Below are 23063 nucleotides of genomic sequence, written 5' to 3' on the forward strand. Positions count from 1 at the left end.
ATAAACTTATTTTAGTAATCATTTCACAATATACAGTAGTAAAACCATTATGCTGTACACCTTAAATTTATACAGTGATGTATGTCAATTATATCTCAGTAAAACTGAAAAAACGCAAGAAAAACATTAGGTTTTTTGTTTCTAGACAGTTCCATGTGGAATAGCCACACTCGAAGACATCTGCTGGACAAATTTCTGCAGCGCCTATAGACACTATTCAAAAATTTTATTGTCTCCTTTGCTCTGCTCAGCTCTCTTTCCCTTAACTTAATATCAGCCACCCTAATGCCATCTGAAACTAAAGTCTTGGCAAGTTGGTTGGGAAGCTAATACTCTTAAACTGATCTTTGCCCCTTGTCTGGCTCTGATGAAAATGTTACGTCATGCTCTTTGAGGAATAGAAGCAGTTGACTTTTCCAACCCTGTAGGGTCCCCAATTAATGGCATTTTAATTCATTAAAGTGCAGGTCAAGGGTAGAAAGACTCTCCATTAGTAGAGCTATATTCCCTTTCATCTCTATTTGCAAATGGGCCATTTCTTGTCTAACTTTATCCCATGTCTCTTGTAGCACTTTGCTAAAAATTCCAAGCAGCAGCCGACATGCACCAAAAATCTGATATCTTTTTAGCCTATTCCTCTAGAGCTACAAGCTTGGTAGTAATGTGGTCTGTTTCCAAGTTAGCTTGTATTTTCTTTCTTTTTTTTTTTTTTTTTTTTTTTTTGCTGAAATCTTGAGTGTTACATCTATTTTTTTTTTTTAACTTTGGGTTTTTATTTATTTACTTATTTATTTTTATTGTTGGGTCTTCGTTTCTGTGCGAGGGCTTTCTCTAGTTGGGGCAAGTGGGGGCCACTCTTCTTCGCGGTACGTGGGCCTCTCATTATCGCGGCCTCTCTTGTTGCGGAGCACAGGCTCCAGACGCGCAGGCTCAGTAGTTGTGGCACACGGGCCTAGTTGCTCCGCGGCATGTGGGATCTTCCCAGACCAGGGCTCGAACCCGTGTCCCCTGCATTGGCAGGCAGATTCTCAACCACTGCGCCACCAGGGAAGCCCAGCTTGTACTTTCTAATGGCATAACAAAGGGTACTTCTTTCTAGCCTGGATATCTCTCCACCTACTACACAACTTGCTAAACTAATGCCACATATTTTGATTTTTATAATGATGGTGTCCCACTCCCAGGAGCCAATTTCTATAAAAATAGTGTACAAGCCAAGCAGATGTAACCTAAACTATAGTGTGTCAGAATTTTATTTCTTTCTCTCACAACAATCAAGAAGCAAGCTATATAGGCGGGCAGCTGTGACTCACCTACAAGGTAATCAAGATTCTTAATATCTTATTTCTTCGTTATCGTTCAAAGTGTTATCCTTACCTTCATTATTTGAAGTGTATTTCCAGCTGTGGGAAAGCGGAAAAAAGGAAGTGGAGAGAAAGCAATTTCCTTTGTTATAGGGATGTCCACATCCCTTCTGCTCACCTCACATTTGCAGAAACTTAGTACCTACTGCTGACTGCAAGAGAGGCTGAGACATGTAATTGCTAGCTGGGTGGGTTTGATCCAGCTGAAAATCAGGGTTATTTATTATGAAAATGAAGATGATGAGAATAGTGGAAGATTTGCCAACTCTGCCACTCCAATGAAATCCATTGATATGGAAATATTTGGGTAATAAGTAATTGCGTCACAGTTCAGTAATTGAACATATGTAAATAACTGAGCATATGTAAATCTGAACTAAGGACTGTGAAAGACCAGTGGAGGCATAGTGCTGCCTTCAGGGGGAATCTGATTCAAAAGAGGCTCCAGATAAAGAACTGACAGAACTTGGAGAAAAAGGGAAAAAGAAATTAAGGATGTAAACCTTTCCTCTTCACCAAAAGTTCCAATTGTAGAGCATGAATCTGGCACTCCAAGACATCAGATCATTTTGCTTTTTAACATTTGATCCCATACAATATTTTTCCAAGCTATTGATTACTTCTAATCAGCTAAGCTATACAAAATTGCATATGGACATAGAGACATTTAAGTTGCTTTGTCAGTATAAGGAAGAGTGAGTCACTAGGTGAGCGTGAGAATAAGAACAAGAAATGCTTTTGAAATTTCCAGCCTCAGATATTTGGAGAGTAGGAAAAGAGTTTGTCTGAAGGTTAAATTCCATGGAAAGTTGTTGAGGAGGAAGAAAAGACAAAAACCAATTTGTTTTTCTTTCATGTTCCTGAACTTGTTTTCCATCAAGTCTAGCATAAAATCTTTGCTACTGTCAACTGAAAAAAAAATGCACAACCTAAAAGTTGGGAATTATGTTTTATTCAGCGGATTTTCTGAGGACTTAAGCCCAGAAGACAGCCTCTCAGATCACTCTGAGGGACTGCTCCAAAGAGGTAAGGGAGGAGCCGGGATATATAGGAGTTCACACATACAAAAAAACCAGGTAGTTGAGCATCAAAAGACTACTGCTAATTAAAGAAAACCAGGCATCTCAAGTTAATGAACTTAGTGCTTTTCTCTGTATGGGAAGATGCAAGAGTCTGGGCTCATTGAAATCATTACTTTGATATGCACCCTAACTATCTAGGGACAGTGTCCTGCTTTTCTCCATCCTGAATCCCCTCAGGGTGCCCAGTGGCTACTGGCTTGATGGTCGCCACATCCTTTGTTTACTGACACGGCAGGCAACATTTTTCATCCATACTATACTCTGGGCAAATTTTGTGAGTGCTGATTTTCCATTTGGAAAATAACCTAAACTGTTACTGTATACTAGAGTTTCTTTCATTCATTGATTCATTCTCTAAATATATTTTGAGCTCTTACCATACCCCAGGATTTAGGTAATGAAGAAACATTTCCTGTTTTCAAAGCGCTCACAGTTTTAGTTGGAGAAACGACCTAGAAAATGCATCAACAAATTCAGCCTAACTACCCTGAGAGAGGGCCACACACAGTGGACACAGGCTCACAAACAAGAGGTTCCTGATCCCCCTGGGAAGAATCCATGTGAGCCTCTAAGAAGGAAGGGTTCTCATCTTGACATCTTGAGTCTGGAGACTAAGTGAGTATCACTAGGTCTGGTATGCCAGGAAGCAAGAATAGCACGCACGCTTGGATGAGACTGTGAGTAAACAGGATATATTTGGGGAAGAGAAAGAATTCGAGAAGTATGAAATTCCATGTCAGTGTACAAAAGGAAATAGTGTGTAAAGATTATTGGAAGAGAAGTTGGGAAATTTATTGTCCTCCGGGCTTTCATTTCTTTCCCTCAAAATAATTACTGAGAACCTACTCATGTTTCAAGCCCAGGGAAATAAGAATGAGCAAAAACAGAAATGTACCTGCCTTTGGGGAGTTCACATTTTATGAGAGATATAGACATTAATCAAATAAACCCATGAAAAAGTATATAAATACAGACTATCAGGCTGTGCAATGGCCCAGGGGTAGGGGTTGATGGGGGAGGCTGGTGAGCTCAAAGGGCTGAGAAAAGGGTTTCAATCTCCTCTCTAACAAATTCAATGGAAGTTATAATGCTCTCCAAAGCCGTTCCGATTTTGATGTTTTTTATGACTCGACTCTAAAACTCATATTATTTAATATGGATTGCAATAGTTACGGCTTAAGATTTTTATGATATGTTTAGAAAGTGAAGTGAGACTGGGAAAGAAGTCCAATCTTATTTCCTTAACATTTCAAAGCTGTTTGAGGATGCAACCAGAAACATGCAAGCAGGTGTTAAGATAATTTTTGGGGCCTCCTGGGACACTTCTATTTAAAACTTTAAGAACAATAAAATAACGCAAACATCCAGGAATTATTCTGTTAATGGCTGCATTCAGGAAATGCCACACAATAAAGAGACAAATAAGGGGCTTCCCTGGTGGCGCAGTGGTTGACAGTCTGCCTGCCAATGCAGGGCACACGGGTTCGAGCCCTGGTCTGGGAGGATCCCACATGCCGCGGAGCGACTAGGCTCGTGAGCCACAATTACTGAGCCTGCGCGTCTGGAGCCTGTGCTCCGCAACAAGAGAGGCCGCGATGGTGAGAGGCCCGCGCACCGCAATGAAGAGTGGCCCCCGCTTGCCACAACTAGAGAAAGCCCTTGGACAGAAACAAAGACCCAACACAGCCATAAATAAATAAGTAAATAAAGAGACAAATAATATAAACAATAGACAAACCTGTCTTTTGAGAATGTGTACTGCCTTAGCAGCACATTGGTAAATTCCTACACACCTCAGATTATTGGGGGGAGTTGCCAACCATGGCTCCATTTGGGGTCTAAAGTTTTACAGCTCAGAACGCAGGGAAATTCTAGTTCAACAATGACTAAATGGTGTAGAGGAGGAGCATGGGTATTGGCTTCTGGGGATCTACTACTTAATGCCTCCGAGACCTTGGGCAAATTTGTTAGTGTTCATGTGCTTCAAATTCCTCGTGTATAAAATTAGGATGAAGTCAAGAATGGGCCTACCTATCTTACAGAATAGATCTGAGGATAAAATAATGAAAAATAATCAGAGAGGGGAGCGAGAGAGAGGGAGGTGGGGTGGGGGGGAGGAAATGTAATGAGTTTCTGTAGAAGCTGAAGGTAATCAGTATTTCTTAGAATTATTTTTGTGTTAAAAGTAAATTTTCTTTAATCAGCACAGCAATGGTATTTTGGTTTATTTGTTTGTTTTTCATTTTAAAAATTGTCCTTACTAGCAGTAAAATTTGCATAGTCTGTGTTGGTTTCCATTTAGTTTTTGCTTTTTGAAATTTTATTTGTCTATGATATTCAGAAGTTTGGAAAAGGGTTCTATGCAGGGCAATTCCGAACAAAAGTTCATTGTCATTCAGTTTTATTCAACAAACTTTTATTGAGCCTCTTCAGTCTGGCATTCTTAAATTGCCTTCACATTAGCAAGCCTTATTTTCCAACAAAGTATCTGATCCTTGAGGGCTTCAGCTTCTTCAGTATTTCTCAGGGAATTGACCCAGCTGTGTGAGTGCACAGTAAACATTCCTAAAGGCCTGAATCAGAAGATGGTCTACACTTGTTTTTGTGTAGAAATGACAATGAGTCACTGTCTGGAACTTGTCCCCAGACTTGTGAATGTTAAGCCTTTGGGCCATTTCTTGCTGGTTCCCTGGGGGACCTTCTTCCTTGCCAAGGGTCCCAGGGATAAAATGTAGCTTCCTTTTCTCTTTAATATGGCCGTCAGTTATTCACAACTTTAGGATTCTCTTGCTCACTTTACCAGTTATGCTGCATACTGGGACAGAGTTTTCCTACTTTCTTCTTTTCTGTTTGTAAGAAAAACACACAGGCTCTTTTCCATTTTTGAGTTTAATACTAATGACTCCTGATAATCAGATATGGGATAACCAAAATACTAAACTCAGTCTAAGTCACAAAGGTTAAGAAAGCTTGCTGAGTTCTATCTGGCATGATTCCTGGTTTATAATTTTTGACTTCTTGACAGAAAAGCTTAGTAAAAGTTCCAACTTTTATGTCTTAAGGTGAATTTCCTCAAAAATCCTTCTCTCAGGCTGGGAAATCAGGGAAAGAAAATTAAAGTCATTTAAGTAACTTTAGGTACTAGAGTAGTCTGAATAATGACCACCCAGATATATCACATCTTAATCGCAGGAACCTGTAAATATTACTTCTTATATAAGGCAAAAAGAGTTTTGCAGGTATTATTAAGTTAAGGCCCTTGACGTAGGGTGATTATCTTAGACTATCTGTTGAGCCCTAAATACAATCACAGGAGTCCTTATAAGAGAGAGGCAGAGGGTAATTTGACATACACACAATGGAAGAGGCGAGGCCACGTGATCACTGAGGCAGAGAGTGGAGTGATGCAGCCATAAATCAAGGTATGCCAGCATCCAGCAAAATTGGGAAGAGGCAAGGAACAGATTCTCCCCAAGACTCTCTGAAGGGATTGGGGCCCTGTCAACACCTTGATTTTGACCCAATCACCTGATTTGGGATTTCTGACCTCCAGAACTGTGAGAGAATAAATTTCTGTTGTTCAAATCCACTAAATTTGTGGTAGTTACCACAACCCCAGGAAGCTAATATAGGTGCTCACTTGTCCCAGCTGCATATCCTGTGAGTAGTGGCATAGGTGACACCCATAGCAAGAGTTCTTGCCCCGTTGGTTCTTTTCTGGTAGTTAATTATCGAGCTAAGCAGAAACTTTTCTTACATTATTGGAAAGTTACACTTGAGACACTGGAGTTTGAGGGAGGCACAAAAAGAAGGATAATATACTTAACTATTATTCATTCATATATCAAACATGCTTAAGTTCCTACTATGTAACAATCTTTGTCCAAAGCCCTGGAATAAAAATTGAATAAGACAAGATCCCTGTCCTTGAGGAGGTCAGTTGATGAGGGGAATTAGACACACACACTCACATGCATACAACTAAAATAATATGTGGAAAATGGAGTAATGATCATGTGTTTGGAGTATTATAAACGCATTGAAGCATGCAGACTACAGGATGAGTCTGTGTGAGCACAGAGGTGAGGTGGGCCAGGGAAAACTTCACGGCAAAGGTGTGCCTCTGAGCTGATACATAAAGAAGCCGACTAATAAAGGAGACCAAAGGGGGAAACTTTTATCAGTTTTTCCCCATGGATTTCATATTTTTGAGGGACACTGTCTACCAAAAAACAAAGCTTCTGTATTTATTAAGTAATAAATAATAGACCAAGAACATCTCTAACTGCCAAACAGAGTTTATAATCAATGTAGGATGATCACTACTATTTTACCATTATTTCAGCCAAGAGCAAAGGTATTTGTCACTTGATTTTTTCCTGTGAAGTTTTTTCCTGGTAAAAGTGTGATTTTTATTCTTCTTGTTGTTGTTGCTATGATTTTTGGAATACTGATACAGCTACAGGATTCTCTCTTCATTACTTTCAAGGACAGCCTTCCTTATCTTGGGAAAGACAGTATCTACTCGCACTAAACAGTCGGGCCTAGAGAAAATTATATTGCAAAGAGCCTCATTAATGAGAGTTCCTGCACAACACGGCAATAGCTCTGTCCCCTGGAGATAGCTTGCAGTACTGTTTCCTTGTAAGGCAACATAAACAGTTAGGACCTAGTCCCCTGTTATAGAGCTCCTATAAAATAATAGTGATAAATATAATAATCAATGTTTGTATAGCATTCTATCATGGTGCAAAAGAGTTCAGAAAAGGATCTGATTATGGGCTTTTTTGAACTATAAGCAAAAGCCTGTTTTGTCATCTCAGACAGATTTCTCTTCTCTTTTAATTTATTGTTTTTCATCTTTATTGCGATGTTCGTATTCTTCCAGTTAACATAATGTTTTTCCAGCTTTGTTGAGATATAATTGACATGCAACATTGTCTAAGTTTAAAGTGTACATCATGTTGATTTGATCCATTTATATATAGGGAAATAATTATCATCCGAGCTTTAGCTAACACCTCTATCACCTCACATAGCTACCATTTGTGTGTGTGTGTGTGTGTGTGTGTGTGTGTGGAGAGAACATTTAAGATCTATTCACTAAGCTACTGTCAAGTATATAATACAATATGGTTAACTATAATCACCATGCTGTGTATTAGATCTCCCCAAACTATCCAGCTTATAACTGGAAGTTTGTACCTTTTAACCAACGTCTGCCCATTCTCCCCACCTGCTCAGGCAAGTTTCTTAATCTCTTTTAGCTTTGGTTTCCTCAACTCTGGAGTAAGGGCACTGACATCCACATGCAGAGCTGTTATGAGAATGAAGTGAGATTTTGTACATGAAGTACCCAGGACAGTGGCTGACACAGTAAGTACATAGTAAGAGCTGGATCCATTATTTTTGTCTTTTTTTTTTTTTTGGAAGTAGTTAAACTTTTTAAAAAATTGTCTTTTATTCTACTGTTCTTCAGTTGCGTCCCTCCTCTCAACTCATGAGAAGAACCAGACCATTGTGCCAGTATCTCCCCAACTCCCATCGATTGAAATTGTGACTGGAGGATGATTTCTTACGGGGGAATTTGAGGAATACCAGCGCGTCCCAGAATCTGACCTGCCTCCAGTGGTGACACCCCTGGGTGCCCCCTGTGCTCTTTTTCTTGTCCTCAGGTATCACATGGTCAATAAGAACAGGGTGTTATTCATAAATAACACACTCCCTAGCCCCAGAAAGATCTGAGGCAGTTTTCAGGTTCAGATCATGCCTGAAACAGGAAAGTCATATGTCAAAGAGATGGCAGGACTGTTAGAGCACTTTGTGAATTCTAACTGGGATCTGATACTGATTTATTTGTGTTTTGAACTGGGGGTTGCAGTCATTAATCAGTTCACGAAATTAATTGAGATAAGTACATTGCATGTAGTAAAGGAAGTATGATTTTTATGAAATTATACATTATATATTATAATTTCATATAATTATATATCATAGCACGTGTTGTAAAATGTATTCCACTAAAATAAAAAAGAGCTTGAAAGCCATGAGATTAGGCTACTAGTGGTTTACTTTTTCTGCCACTTATTAGTTGCTAGAGTTGAGAAATTTCCTGATTTAACAAACATTTATCCAACACTTACTTTGCATTGGACATTCTTTCACATGCATGATTTTTTGTTTTTTCCCTACTACTGATATGCTGCAGTGTAGGCTAGGTAGCCTGTGAAAATTCCACACTTTAATCACCCTTCACCGGGCCTCTGGTACAAGTTTGAGAGGATTCTTATTACTTAACAGACTCTGATACTAGGTAGTAAAACGCACATTTCTAAATAGAGTGAATCTGAGCTTCCCTAGAGCCCCTGAGAATTACGTCAGTTTTAACCATTAACTCCCCTGGACTCTATTTTTTAATTATTATTATTTTTTTCTAAAATAATGGGTTTATTGAGATGTAATTCACATACCATAAAATTCACATGTTTAAAGTGTACAATTTAGTGGTTTATAGTACATTCACAAAGTTGTGCAATCATTACCACTGTCTCATTCTCCCCAGGACTCTTTATTCAGAAGTTTTTTAAAAGCTTTGCATCGGTGTTAGGGATGGGGGGTAGGAAGGGGGGAGGTAGAGGGAGGCTTTAGGTAAGGGTTGTGACGGGGGCGTTTGTTTGGGGGTGGGATGAGTTGCTGAGGATGGGCAGGAGAAGGGGGACGCTAGTACACAAAAGACAATTTCCGGCTCAAATTTCCTTACCGAGGCGCTCTGAGAGGAACCTTGGGGCGGGGGGAACGACCAGTCCAAAAGGACTAGGTGTGGTGTGTGTGTGTGTGTCCAAGGGGGCAGCGAGGGTGTCACTCTATGTCTGAGTACCAGTCTCCACATCTTGGTGGGTCTTTCGGAGCCGGGCAGGCCGGGCTGAGGCTGCTGGGGGACGCCTCCTAGATCCTAGCCCAGGACATCCTGCCCTGCGGCAGCCACAGCAACAGGCTCGCCCCCAGACAAAGGGGCCGGCGCGGCGGGGCGGACTCGCGCAGCCGGGGAGCGCGCGCTCGGCGCAGGGGGTCCTGACGGCCGGAGGGCGCAGCGCAGACCCAGCGAGGGCCGAGTCCGCGGCGCTCGGGAGACCCGGCACCGGGGCGCATACCCCGCCCGGCCTGGCGGGGCGCCGGCGCCGGGCTTCCATTCAGTCTTTGACCCTCCGTCCCCACCCTGCACCCCCCCACCCCGCCCCGCAGGCCGCACCACCGTAACCGCTGCCCCGGCGGCCGCCGCTGCTTGTCGGGCTGGCGGGCGGAGAGCGCGGCGCGGCGGGGCCGGCGGCATGGCTGTGTCCTGGAGGAGCTGGCTGGCCAACGAAGGGGTTAAACACCTCTGCCTGGTAGGATGGCGGGCGAGGCTCTCCCGGCGTTTTGTCTCTGGGACAGCGATTTTGATTCATTCTCTGAGCGAGCGCGGGTGGGAAGCTGGAAGTTTTGCCTCTAACGCAAACATTCTCAACTAACAAAAACTTTCTGCCGGGAATACCTGGAGATAACCATCCGCTTCCTCCCTTCCTCCAAGTGCTGGGCAACTTTCCTACACTTTGATGGGAGAGCGGATGTGGAGGAAGGGAGAAGAGATCGCTGTTAGTGAACACAGCTTCTTCCTTAACCATTTAAACATCTTTCCCCCCACTTTGCTCTTTTTCCAGATTGCTTCTGTTGGTTTTATTTTATACAGCAAAGTCCTATTTTTCATTATCTATTGTTCATACAATTGATATTTTTGAAGTTTAACAACATGCAACGCCCGGGACGTGGTGATGTCGCTCATTTCTTAGTCTCATTTTGTCCTGCAAGGGGATATCTGCGATCTTTAGGAGACCTGTTTGCTGGTCCCAAATGCCTAATCTCAGGTGTGCAGGGGCTGAGTGAGGTCAGATAGGTTTTCCTCTGAGTGGTTTTCAGCTTGCTGGTCAATTGAGAATGCTCTCCAAAGCCTTTCCTATTCTGATGTTTTTTATGACTTTAAAACTCATATTATTTAACATGGATTGCAATAGTTATGGCTTAAGATTTTTATGATATGTTTAGAAAGTGAAGTGAGACTGGGAAAGACCATCTTCTGATTGAGGCCTTTAGGAATGTCTACTGTGCACTCACACAGCTGGGTCAATTCCCTGAGAAATACTGAAGAAGCTGAAGCCCTCAAGGATCAGATACTTTGTTGGAAAATAAGGCTTGCTAATGTGAAGGCAATTTAAGAATGCCAGACTGAAGAGGCTCAATAAAAGTTTGTTGAATAAAACTGAATGATAATGAATTTTTGTTCGGAATTGCCCTGCATAGAACCCTTTTCAAACTTCTGAATATCATAGACAAATAAAATTTCAAAAAGCAAAAACTAAATGGAAACCAACACAGACTATGCAAATTTTACTGCTAGTAAGGACAATTTTTAAAATGAAAAACAAACAAATAAACCAAAATACCATTGCTGTGCTGGTTAAAGAAAATTTACTTTTAACACAAAAATAGCTGTAAGAAATACTGATTACCTTCAGCTTCTACAGAAACTCATTACATTTCCTCCCCCCCCCCACCTCCCTCTCTCTCGCTCCCCTCTCTGATTATTTTTCATTATTTTATCCTCAGATGTATTCTGTAAGATAGGTAGGCCCATTCTTGACTTCATCCTAATTTTATACACGAGGAATTTGAAGCACATGAACACTAACAAATTTGCCCAAGGTCTCGGAGGCATTAAGTAGTAGATCCCCAGAAGCCAATACCCATGCTCCTCCTCTACACCATTTAGTCATTGTTGAACTAGAATTTCCCTGCGTTCTGAGCTGTAAAACTTTAGACCCCAAATGGAGCCATGGTTGGCAACTCCCCCCAATAATCTGAGGTGTGTAGGAATTTACCAATGTGCTGCTAAGACAGTACACATTCTCAAAGGATGGGCTTGTCTATTATTTATATTATTTGTCTATTTATTGTGTGGCATTTCCTGAATGCAGCCATTAACAGAATAATTCCTGGATGTTTGCGTTATTTTATTGTTCTTAAAGTTTTAAGTAGAAGTGTCCCAGGAGGCCCAAAAAATTATCTTAACACCTGCTTGCATGTTTCTGGTTGCATCCTCAAACAGCTTTGAAATGCTAAGGAAATAAGATTGGACTTCTTTCCTAGTCTCACTTCACTTTCTAAACATATCATAAAAGTCTTAAGCCTTAACTATTGCAATCCATGTTAAATAATATGAGTTTTAGAGTCATAAAAAACATCAGGATAGGAAAGGCTTTGGAGAGCATTATAACTTCCATTGAATTTGTTAGAGAGGAGATTGAAACCCTTTTCTCAGCCCTTTGAGTTCACCAGCCTCCCCCATCAACCCCTACCCCTGGGCCATTGCACAGCCTGATAGCCTGTATTTATATATTTTTTCATGAGTTTATTTGATTAATGTCTATTTCTCTCATAAAATGTGAACTCCCCAAAGGCAGGTACATTTCTGTTTCTGCACATTCTTATTTCCCTGGGCTTGAAACATGAGTAGGTTCTCAGTAATTATTTTGAAAGCCCGGAGGAGAATAAATTTCCCAAGTTCTCTTCCAATAATGCTTTTTTGCAATGACTAATTGAGGTTTCATTGGAAGTACTGTGTTCAATGAATGTACTTGAGGTTTCCATTCATTAGGTAATGTTTATTTTTAATTTTTTCCTCTCACCCTTCGTATGATTTAGCTTATCTGGCTGTCCCTGAATGTCCTGCTTTTCTGGAAAACCTTCCTGCTGTATAACCAAGGGCCAGAGTATCACTACCTCCACCAGATGTTGGGGGTAAGTGGGACTTGGGTGACCTGTGGAATGGCTTTAATGTGGGCAGACGATGCTACAAAGCTTGGTCAGTTTTTACATTCATTAAAGAAACATTGTGTGGGTTGTTCATTTCAGAAACGTTTGTTACTCTCTAAAGGGGTCAAGTTTTCATGATTTATCGTTTACACGGGTCCAAGTTAAAACGATTGACTCTTTTAAGAGCCAAAGATAGTATCTTCTAAAGTGAACTGTTGGGCTAGTAGTATCTGAGAAAAGTGCTACTCCTTGCCAGCTGCAAAGTGTCCTGAGGTCTCCTTCACTTGGAGGACCAACCCATGACAGGATTTTAGTTTTCACTAATCAAGACTTCAGCCCGCCCATCAACTTACAGAGAATTTCTGCACTGCTTCCTTTTACTGTCAGTTCTCGCAAAGTATGTGTCTCAGGCGGTTATTCACTGCTGGGCATTTCTCAGCTGCTTGCCCTAGGTTAATGGCTGCTTATGGTGCCGGTGTTCTGGTCTAATAGGAGAACGATACTGTGCAAAACTTTGCTCTGATTTATCTCATGTCGATATTTTTCTTTTCTCCATTCCATGATGTTTCTGTTCTTATTCTTCCTCTCCTTCCCCTTCCTACTTGTCTCCTGAACAAAAGGCAGTGGCACTGAAGACATCTTTTTTGTACAATACAAGGAGACAGCTTTTTCTAACCAAAAGCAAAAGATATAAAACATATTGAAAAATCTTAGGGCATCTGAAAAAGCAGATTTTGTCATTCCTTTTCATTGGGGAAGAAAATACATTCTAAAGAGGAGATGCATTTTTTTCCATGGTTTAATGACTATTTAAAATTCTGATTAGTTCAGATGAATTTAGTGGAACCAGCCTTCCATTTCCTGCTTTACAGTTATAGATCTCATTTATCTTTAAACCTCAGCTCCTATAGTAGTGCTTGGCACATATTAAGATTGCAATCAATTGAGGCTGAATTAATTGATTTATATTTCATTTTATACAGTAAGGTACTATCTTCGTTATCGGTTGTTCACACAGTTGATATTTTTAAAGTTTAACAACTGTTTTTTTAAAGAATTTTTTTTTAGAGCTGTTTAAAGTTCACAGTAAAATTGAGGGGAAGGCACAGAGATTTCCCATATGTTCTCCTATCCCCACACATGCATAACCTCTCCCATTATCAACCTCCCACACCAGAGTGATACATTTGTTACAATTTGATGACCTACACTGACACATCATAATCACCCAACATCTGTGTTTTCAACTGATGGATTGATAAAAATAGTCTCAAAGATTAAACTCATTTTATTGCAGATTCCTAAATCTGAACATTTCTTTCTTTTGTCCAACTAACCTGACATCCAGCCATCCAGAAAACTGTCATGAAACCTTTACTTTTCAAATGGGCACATAGAGAGTAACACCTCCCCTTTGCCCTCAGGTTGCTTACAATCAAATGGAAACTCCAACAACTAATTCAATAAACAAGTTAAGAAAAAATTTTCTCTAAGGAGCACAGGAAGGTTTACTGGCCTATCATGTTACTTTGTTTCCTAGAAATTCCCCCTTAGGTATAAATTAGCAAACATGAGGTTTTTCAGTGAGAGCTATATCTGACCTATTATATAACTTATGAACAACTTGGAGAAAACTCTTGAAAGTTATGATGGTAAAATTTGCCTTTAAAAAATGGTAAATCTTGATCAGGACGTAGTTGTAATAATATAAAATCTAAGCCTAGACAACTTGGAACATCATAATTGAACTTTGGATTTCAGCTCTATGACATTGTATAAGCTAAAATAATAACTTATTTAAAAATTAATTATGTTGGAAACCAACAAGTTAATTTTTTATGAATTTGGATGCTGTGTAACAGCTTCAAATTTATTTTGGTGACAAGTCAGATATGAAGAATACACACACACACACACATATATAACCCAACTAATTAAAAATATATATGTTTCACCTCTCTCTACCTCATCCCACTTCAGTGGTTTTGTTTGAATGACAGGCTAGTGAGGTTCAATGGTGAGGCCTACAGAATAGCTGGCACATAGTAGGGGCTCAATAAATATTAATCAGTTGAATGAAGACAAAAATGATAAAAGGATCCAATGGAAGACTATGAGTAAAAAATGCAAGAGGCAGACTGAAGGAGAGAAAGGTCGTAAATTAGTTTTCATGGAAACATAAGAATGATCACAGTGAGTGATCTACCAAACACTCACAAGAACATGGTCCCACCGTGATAGAACTGTAGAAATCCTGAAAAGGACATAGGTACTCTGATATTATAAGTCCCTTTTAGGTAAATTTTAAGTTCATAAAAATTATGATGGTATTTCTGGAAATGAATTTGATTGCTACCACTTTAAAACACAAATGGAAACAGTACTTCCATTTGTTGAACATTTTGATAATAGCCTTTAGTCTAAGGTTGATGTTATTCATCTGTAAAATGTAAGGTAATAATAAAGTTGGACTAGTATTATAGGAATAAAGGGTCCACAGGATATAACTCATTTGCAGGAAGACATAGACATTCAGAAGCAGTAAATTCTTTGTAGTGGTGGTCTGACATCTCTGCTTTCTATTGAAAGATGATTTATTCAACTGTTTATTTATACTGATGATATACTAGTCATTTTACAAATGCTGTGTTTAAGCTAGGAAACTGTTCTTCCCATTTGCACCTGGGGAAGTATAGGCTGAGGAATCTGAATGAATGATTTGCTCAGGTTCCTTTGGATGGTCAGTGTCAAAGCTAGAATTTGAATGCGGTGCTGTCTGGCCTTTTGCTTTTTCCTCGTTCTACACAGATTTTCTAAACCACTTCACTGGCCCATCTCAGATATTTATGTCACTGGTTAGTATTACTCTTTATCAGTGCTGCCCGACAGATATATAATGTGAGTCATATGTAATTTAAAATTTTCCAATAGTAATTCAAAAAAGTAAGAAGCCAGTGGCATTTAACTTTAACAATATATTTTATTTAAAATAATATATCCAAAGTACTGTAGTAGACTGAAGCATTCAACATGTGGTTAGTATTTTTTTAAAACTATTACTGAGATATTTTACAATATTTTTGCCTGTTCTTTGAAATATAGTGTATATTTTACACTTATGTACATCACAATTCAGTCACTAAATTTTCATCAGAAATACTTGACCTGTGTTTAAATTTCATAAAATTTTACAGATGAAAAAGTGGATTCACATACCCAAGTTGTTCCAAACATATTTAAAGATTTTCCTATAACACAAATGAATATCAGCTTTTAAATTTGAATTAAGGGACTTACCTGGCAGTCCAGTGATTAAAGACTTCGTCTTCCAATACACGGGGTGTGGGTTCAATCCCTGGTCAGGGAGCTAAGATCCCACATTCCTGGCAGCCAAAACACCAAAGCATAAAACAGAAGCAATATTGTAACAAATTCAATAAACACTTTAAAAATCGTCCATATGAAAAAAATCTTCAAAAAAAATGTAAGTTAATGAAATCAATGAACCTAAAAATTCAGTTCTTTTGTGGCCCTAGACACATTTCACATGCTCAATAGCCATGTGTGGTTAGTGGCTACCATTTTGGACAGTATATGTGTTGGCTGTGGTGGGGGGAGATTTTCCTACCTTCATGGCCAAATAAATGCATTTATCGTTTTGCTTTAAGGCAACCAATCAGCCCAATAAAAAGACATCAGCATATGGGTAGTCCTCTTGTTCCCTCTCTCCTGAACAGGAATTAACATTGGGTAGGAAGTTGTGCACTCTAGTTATTGGCATTTAACTATAAAAATATCTCTGACTTCTCCCTAATCTTACTAGCTTTCTGGGGTGGGAGCCTTTGAGAATGAAGGTAAAATTCAGAACTGGAGTATCCATTTTTATTACTAGTAGCCTTGGTGACTGTCCTCAGACCAAAATTAAGGGTTAAGGGAAAAGAAGATCTTAAATGATGGAAGATAAAATAATGTTGGGATTTAATATGTCTTAGTAGGAGTTTTCATCAGAATTGTTTTTTCCCAGACTAGGCTGACCCAGGCCTGGAGGCAACATGGTCACGGCTGGTTTGTGCCTGAGTTAATGTGCTAATCAGACTGTGCACTTCCTAGGAGATGTTTAATTATGACATGCTGTGAATATTGGAATCTTAAAATTAGCTAAGAGGGAAAAAGAAGTCTTTTGAGGAAAGCCAAAACAAACACTCAAACAAACAAACCAGACAATAACTTTCCTTACCTTCCCATAACGATGTTTTAAACAAAGGACTCCATTGATTACTTAAGTTGAAATCTGTCTTTAATTTATTTATTTTCAAAGAATGGAAAATGTATTTAGTACTTTAATAGCAAATACTAATGTGTTGTGACAGACTCTGAGAAATTCAGTTTCCTAAATTTTTTGAAATGTTGGGGCAGTTTAATTCAGGATACTACCTATAGAAGCCTTCATATTCATGTTCACCTATTTCTGAGTTCTATTTCTGACATTTTAACAATTAAAGGATATAATTTAATTGATATAAACATTTTAGTTTGCTAAGAGAATGCATTTTATGGTACCAGATTCAATTAGTCTTTGTTTTATATATTTTTCCCCAAAGCTAACATTTGGGGGAAAAAACCTAGCTTTTCTCACGGTGCCATGATGAGAATTTAATTTTTTTGCTTCATCTCACAATTATTCTTTTAGATCTGCTACATGGTCATGAAGATCTTTTCTTTCTTGTTTTTAAACTCTTATTGAGATACCTATGTTGATTGGTATCTCAGTAAGAAGTTGTGAAGAAGAAAGTTGTGAGCATTGAGGTTTTTTCTAATCTTACAATGATGATCTTTCTTTGGTCAATCATTATGCTTCAAGTGATTTAGAAACATTAACAATTTACCCTCTCAAGAGTCCTAAGAGTTGTATCATAATCAACATTTTTCAGAGACAGAAGTCTGCTGTCATGTGAGTTTCTTAAGGTTGGAGATTGGAGTCTCTGGACAAACAGACCTAGGATTTGAAGTCACCGTTGGTTTTACAGCTGGCAGAATTTAATTCTGCTGAGAAGGAATATATGCCTCCTGTATGCCTCCTGTCATTTTCAGAAAAGGCTTGATCATTAACTCTTTCCTTCTATTGCACAGAATACTGTGGTTTCAATTCAGAGGATACTTTTAAATAAGTTGGTTTTGTTTGTTTATTTGTGTTTATTCTTAACATTCTGCGATTGAAAACAATTTACTTCTTGTTTATTGACAGGTGAAATGAGTTACATTACATTGATGCAATCGTTATGTACTTAATCCACTTACAATAGAGACTCATATAATTTTAGACTTGAAAGAGAGCTTTGTAATCTTTACTTAGATTTCTTCCTCATTTTCCCAAATAGAAATATGAGGTTGAAGTGATTTGCTCATTATTACTCACTCAATTAGTGGCTTGGTCACTATCCTGGTTCATTGCTTCTCTCAGTCCAATATTCAGCCTGTTATAATTAACAACTCTATAGATATATGCAAGACACATTAAACCCCATACTCTGTAGACCACTAGTTTTTCATCTTATGTGAAATGATATTTAGCAATGATGTTTAGCAATTTAAGAAGTTATGGAAAATTATTGATTTACACCCAAGATAACATATATTTCCAGTATTACAGTTGTTTTTGACAAATTGTTAAGGGTTATGAGATTTATTTTTATTTAAAATTTTTCTCATTCCATGATGTTTGGCAGAATTTTAGCACAATGATTAACCTCTTTGTTATATTCACCTAAATACCCACTGTATAATTCTCTTTTATCAATACCATCCAAAATAGCATAGAATTGGAATTTGGAATTAATTTCTGAGATTTTCAAATCTACTTCCTTCATTTTATTATTAATAGTATCAATTACATTGATTACATTCATTGAGGACTAAGTACCAGGTGTTAGTCTAAGAGCTTTGCTTGGATAAATTTATTTAATCTTTTCATCCATCCTATGGAGTAGATATTTTTAATTCTTAATTTTGCAGCTAAGAATTGAATTAAAGAAGCTCTGTAACTTGCTAGTGAGTGACAGAGCCAGATCTCTAGCCCAAACATCCTAATTCTAGAACTTGTACTCTTAACCATTGGGCTCTTCTGCCTCTAGGCAACATTAGTATTACTGTAGGCTGAACCATATGGAATTGTCATTTCGATAGAACAAAAATAATCCAATAGCAGCCATTGATGTGATTCAACCTAATAACAACTATAACCATTTGTTAATCACATATTATGTACCAGACACAGTTAGTTCTTTGCTCTTTTATAATCTCATTTAATCCTTACATATTTAATTTAATCCTTATAATAACACTGGAGGATAAGAATGATCACTTTTTACAGAATTGAGAAACAGGTTCTGAGTGGTTAGGTAACTTCCCCCAGGTCACACAACTAACAGCTGGAGAAGCCCAAGTTGAGCCCACATTTGTCTCATACTAAGACCACACCCTCAATCATGCTGCTCCTCCAGGGAGGTTTCTGAGACACAGAGGGTTAGAGCCTGGAATTTTCTACTCCTATCCAAGGTTCTTATGCATCCCACCACAGTGGCTCTGGGTAAGACTGTTTGTATGTATGTTTGTGTGTTTTTGTATTAGTAAGTAAAGGTAAGAATATAGTGTATAGATTATTCTTAAACCTGAAGCAGACTTATACACCTCATCTTAACTGATTCCTACTGCATTAATTTGCTCAGGCTTCCATAACAAAGGACCACAGACCGGGTGGCTTTAACAACAGAAATTTATTTCCTCATAATCCTGGAGGCTGTATGCTTTTTCCTAGGGATCACCCAGCCTGAGGGAATGAAGCTTGTAGAACTGCAGAATGTTATAGGTACCTTAGGTATTGTTCTAGCTCATTTATCTCATTCGATAGACAGATTTAGTATTGGGAAATGCCTTCTTTATGGACTCAGTGCAAAGTTGAATGTGGACAGTAGGTCTTCAAACTCTAGTCAGTGTTTCTAGTTCATCATGCTAAGCATTGTGTTGATCATAAAATTGACTTTAAAAATGCCTAGGTAATTCTGTGGAGGAAAATCAATCATCCTTAATTCCTTATTGACAATATCATAAGCTTTGGAGCTATATGGATATGAGTTTGAACCCTGGCTCAGGCATTTATCTCCCTTTATGATTTTGGCAAATTACTTCTCTGAGACTAAGTTTAACTCATCTTCCTCTTAGGTTAGTTGTGAAGATTCCCTGAGAAAATGCAAGTGAAATGTTTAGCACTTGGTGCATATGTGCTTAGCAAAAGATAGCATTACTATAAATATTAAGTAATATTATTTAGCATTAATGATATTAATACTATTAATAGTAAATAGTAATAGAAATTATTTATGTTTATCAATAAAAATATTAAAAGGAATTCAGAGAAATATAAAGATGGAAGGAATTTGCTGAGCATCTGGCAGATGGCATTAAGACAGAGAGACTTTTCCTTTCCTTTGATTGACCTCTGGCTGCCCCCCTGATCCTTGTGGACAAAGGAAGCCTATCAGTTGCTATTTGTAATTGGCACAAAATTTGTAGCAACTTGGTTATTATTGCTGAATGGAATTTTATCCTGAGGTAGAAGGCATTTTATTCAGAAAAGCTTGTATTAATCTTCATTGAATTTTGGAGTCTTCAGCAGATAAACAGGGAAATAATGCCTATTTCACAAGATTACTGTGAACCTTAAAGAAAATTAAAAGAAATAACCGCAGTAATAGCTAGAGCCAACATTCACTGAAATGTTCTCATGGGCCAGACATGATAAATTCTTTATACATTCAGTGTCAGAGTCCTGACTAGTCTGCAAGGTAGGTTCTATTACAAAAGAGGAAGCTAAAGCACAGAAATTATAAATAATTTGTTCATGGATTAAAGTACCTTGCACAAAACCTGTTATGTAATGAGTTCCAAAAATGCCAGCTTTCCTCTTTCCTTCCCTTTTCTCTCATCCTTCATATTCATATACAGCAATTCACTTAACTGTTCTGTACTCCCATTAAAACATGATGAAATGATCCCACTTATCTCAGAGTGTTGTACTGAAGATTAGGTATGACTTAACAGGCAACTACTTTGAAGAATTGAAAGCATCACAGAGGTAAAAAATAATGGTTATTATTACATATTGTTTCTGTCTCCTATTCATTCCTCCCAGCTTTTAAGGCTCCAGCCATTGGTACTCTAACAGAGCTCCTTTGGGAGTCGTAAAGGACAGTTTGGACAAAGAAATGAGAAGATTTCATTTTCATGACAGAAAAGCAACAAGTGGCCCTTAACATCTAATATGCTTTACTCCAGTATTGATTATTGAAGTGGGATCTTAAAGGGCTGTGACATGTAATTAATAATTGCCGAGGCATGAACTAAGAGTGAGACTTTAGTATAAGAGTAAATTACCTAGAGGTGGAGTGAGCTTACCTTACTTCTTAGTATCCATGTCTTTTTTTTTTTTTTTTTTTTTATTTTTGGCTGTGTTGGGTCTTCATTTCTGTGCGAGGGCTTTCTCTAGTTGTGGCAAGCAGGGGCCACTCTTCATCGCTGTGCGCGGGCCTCTCACTGTCGCGGCCTCTCTTGTTGCGGAGCACAGGCTCCAGACGCGCAGGCTCAGTAGTTGTGGCTCACGGGCCTAGTTGCTCCGCGGCATGTGGGATCTTCCCAGACCAGGGCTCGAACCCGTGTCCCCTGCATTGGCAGGCGGATTCTCAACCACTGCGCTACCAGGGAAGCCCAGTATCCATGTGTTAATGCAGCTTTGTGATGTGATAAATGTCGATGTAATAAATAGTCTTGTGAAATGTAGTTTCTTTTCAGTTCTGGCAATGGGATTAAAGAAAAAGTAGATAAAGAAGAAGATGGTGTTTCCATGATCAGTAGAATTTGTTTACGTTTTTAGAAGCTGGGAAGTTGAATTTGACAATGACTCCTATCTATGGATAAATGAATCCAACACATATTTTATAGGGAAAAGTTGCATGCTTTGATGATTTTCATGGATTTGGAAATTGTTAGAGTCTCCAGACACATATCAGGAATACCAGAGGTCTGATATAGTTTAAGGCAAGAAGAGATGAATGGTGTACATAAAGTGAAAGCATCTTATACACCTGAGATTTTTTAAAAATAGGTACATCAACACCAAGATAAATTTAAGAAATTATCTATGGCAAATGCCTTTCTGACTATCGTCATTTTTCCTATGATAGTGCTATCAAATAGTCGATTTCAAATTTCAAGTCCCCCCCCCACCCGTGCTATACTTTTGGTTCTCTTTGTTGACTTCCTTTCCCCCAGTATACCCTCTGTTATGCGCCTTTCAATTAGCATTTTATCCTGAGTGAACTCCCTGTCACCCCACCTCATATAGAAACATGGATTTCAAGGATGCCCTAAGAAGAGACAGTTGTGGAGCAAGAAAATAAAAACTGTCTATTGAAAATACTGATGAGATAGGGTGATGAGCGAGTTTTTAGTTCTCACTGATTTTCCTTGGCCAAGTTACTTTCGTTAAGTTACTTTGAGCCTTTGAGCTTTGTTAATTCTCTTGGTTTGAAAAGCACAGGCTCCAAAGCACATTTGTAAAGTGCTTAGAGTTATGCAAGCATAGGTGAAGATACATTTTTCTTTTCTTCTTTTTCCGTAGCTCAGAATATCTAAAGGGAAAACCAAGCAAATATCATCAGTGGTCTATACTAATGGATTCCAACTGGAAAAAAAATGACATATTAAACCACAAGAATGTAGAGCTTCAGTAAGAAAGTTCTTCTCCCACCTGAGACATGGCATTTGTTGTTGGGCATTCTCTGTATTACATTTGTTACCTACAGTAGAATTTTCTGGGGTTTGGGCCTTAGCTTGGACTACGTAGAACCCATCATTGAACTGTTGTTATTTTGATCTTGTTTGTACATTTTTTAAAACTTAAGAGAGTGATAAATGAGTCAAATGAAAATCTTGGAAAAGTTTAGTTTCCTGGATCATAATGGATCTACAAGGTTTCCTTAATTTTGGTTTGCCTCAAGAAAACTAGTCTTAGACTTGTACTGGTTTTTTTTTTTTTTTTAATGTTTTTATTTTTTTTTAATGTGTAAATGCTCCATTTTACAGGGTACATTTTCTAAAGCTGTGGCTCTAGTAACCCACGAGCAGTGTATAGGTTTTCCTGTTGGCTTCCATTCTTTTTTTTTTTTTAATTTTTATTTATTTATTTATTTATTCATGGCTGTGTTGGGTCCTCGTTTCTGTGCGAGGGCTTTCTCCAGCTGCGGCAAGTGGAGGCCACTCTTCATCGCGGTGCGCGGGCCTCTCACTATCGCGGCCTCTCTTGCTGCGGAGCACAAGCTCCAGACGCGCAGGCTCAGCAGTTGTGGCTCACGGGCCCAGTCGCTCCGCGGCATGTGGGATCTTCCCAGACCAGAGCTCGAAACCGTGTCCCCTGCATTGGCAGGCAGATTCTCAACCACTGCGCCACCAGGGAAGCCCAGACTTGTACTGGTTTTAAAGCTTGAGTGTGTCATGTTAAAGAAGAAAATATACTTTGTTCAACCACAAATTTTATATATATGAAATTTAATTTGTTAAAGTCTTTTGTGACAGTCATTCTAATTCTTATTAAAACCAAGTGCCTGCTATTGCTTTTTTCTAGCACGGAGCAACTATTAGCTTAAATTTCAAATAAAAAGTAATATCTGTAAAAATTTCAGAGTATCAATGGCAAAAGTATAATGTAGTGAAAAGAACA

General features: G+C 38.6%; 1 protein-coding gene across 3 annotated transcripts in view; it reads left to right on the forward strand.

Annotated features, from left to right (window-relative positions):
* The first annotated feature begins 9291 nt into the window (after positions 1–9291).
* Positions 9292–23063, forward strand: part of NOX4 (NADPH oxidase 4) — a 143543-nt gene continuing 129771 nt past the window's right edge. Inside the window, exons 1-2 of one of the 3 annotated variants that reach the window (XM_068556666.1) lie at positions 9292–9831; positions 12182–12277. In XM_068556666.1, coding sequence (XP_068412767.1) covers positions 9775–9831; positions 12182–12277 — 153 coding nt within the window. In that variant the 5' untranslated portion in view covers positions 9292–9774. Of the gene's footprint in view, positions 9832–12181; positions 12278–23063 lie in introns of those variants that run through there. The other 2 variants (XM_068556667.1, XM_068556668.1) reach the window with 2 other exon arrangements.

The sequence above is a fragment of the Eschrichtius robustus genome, chromosome 11 (assembly GCF_028021215.1).
Source record: "Eschrichtius robustus isolate mEscRob2 chromosome 11, mEscRob2.pri, whole genome shotgun sequence".
Taxonomy (NCBI): Eukaryota; Metazoa; Chordata; class Mammalia; order Artiodactyla; family Eschrichtiidae; genus Eschrichtius; species Eschrichtius robustus.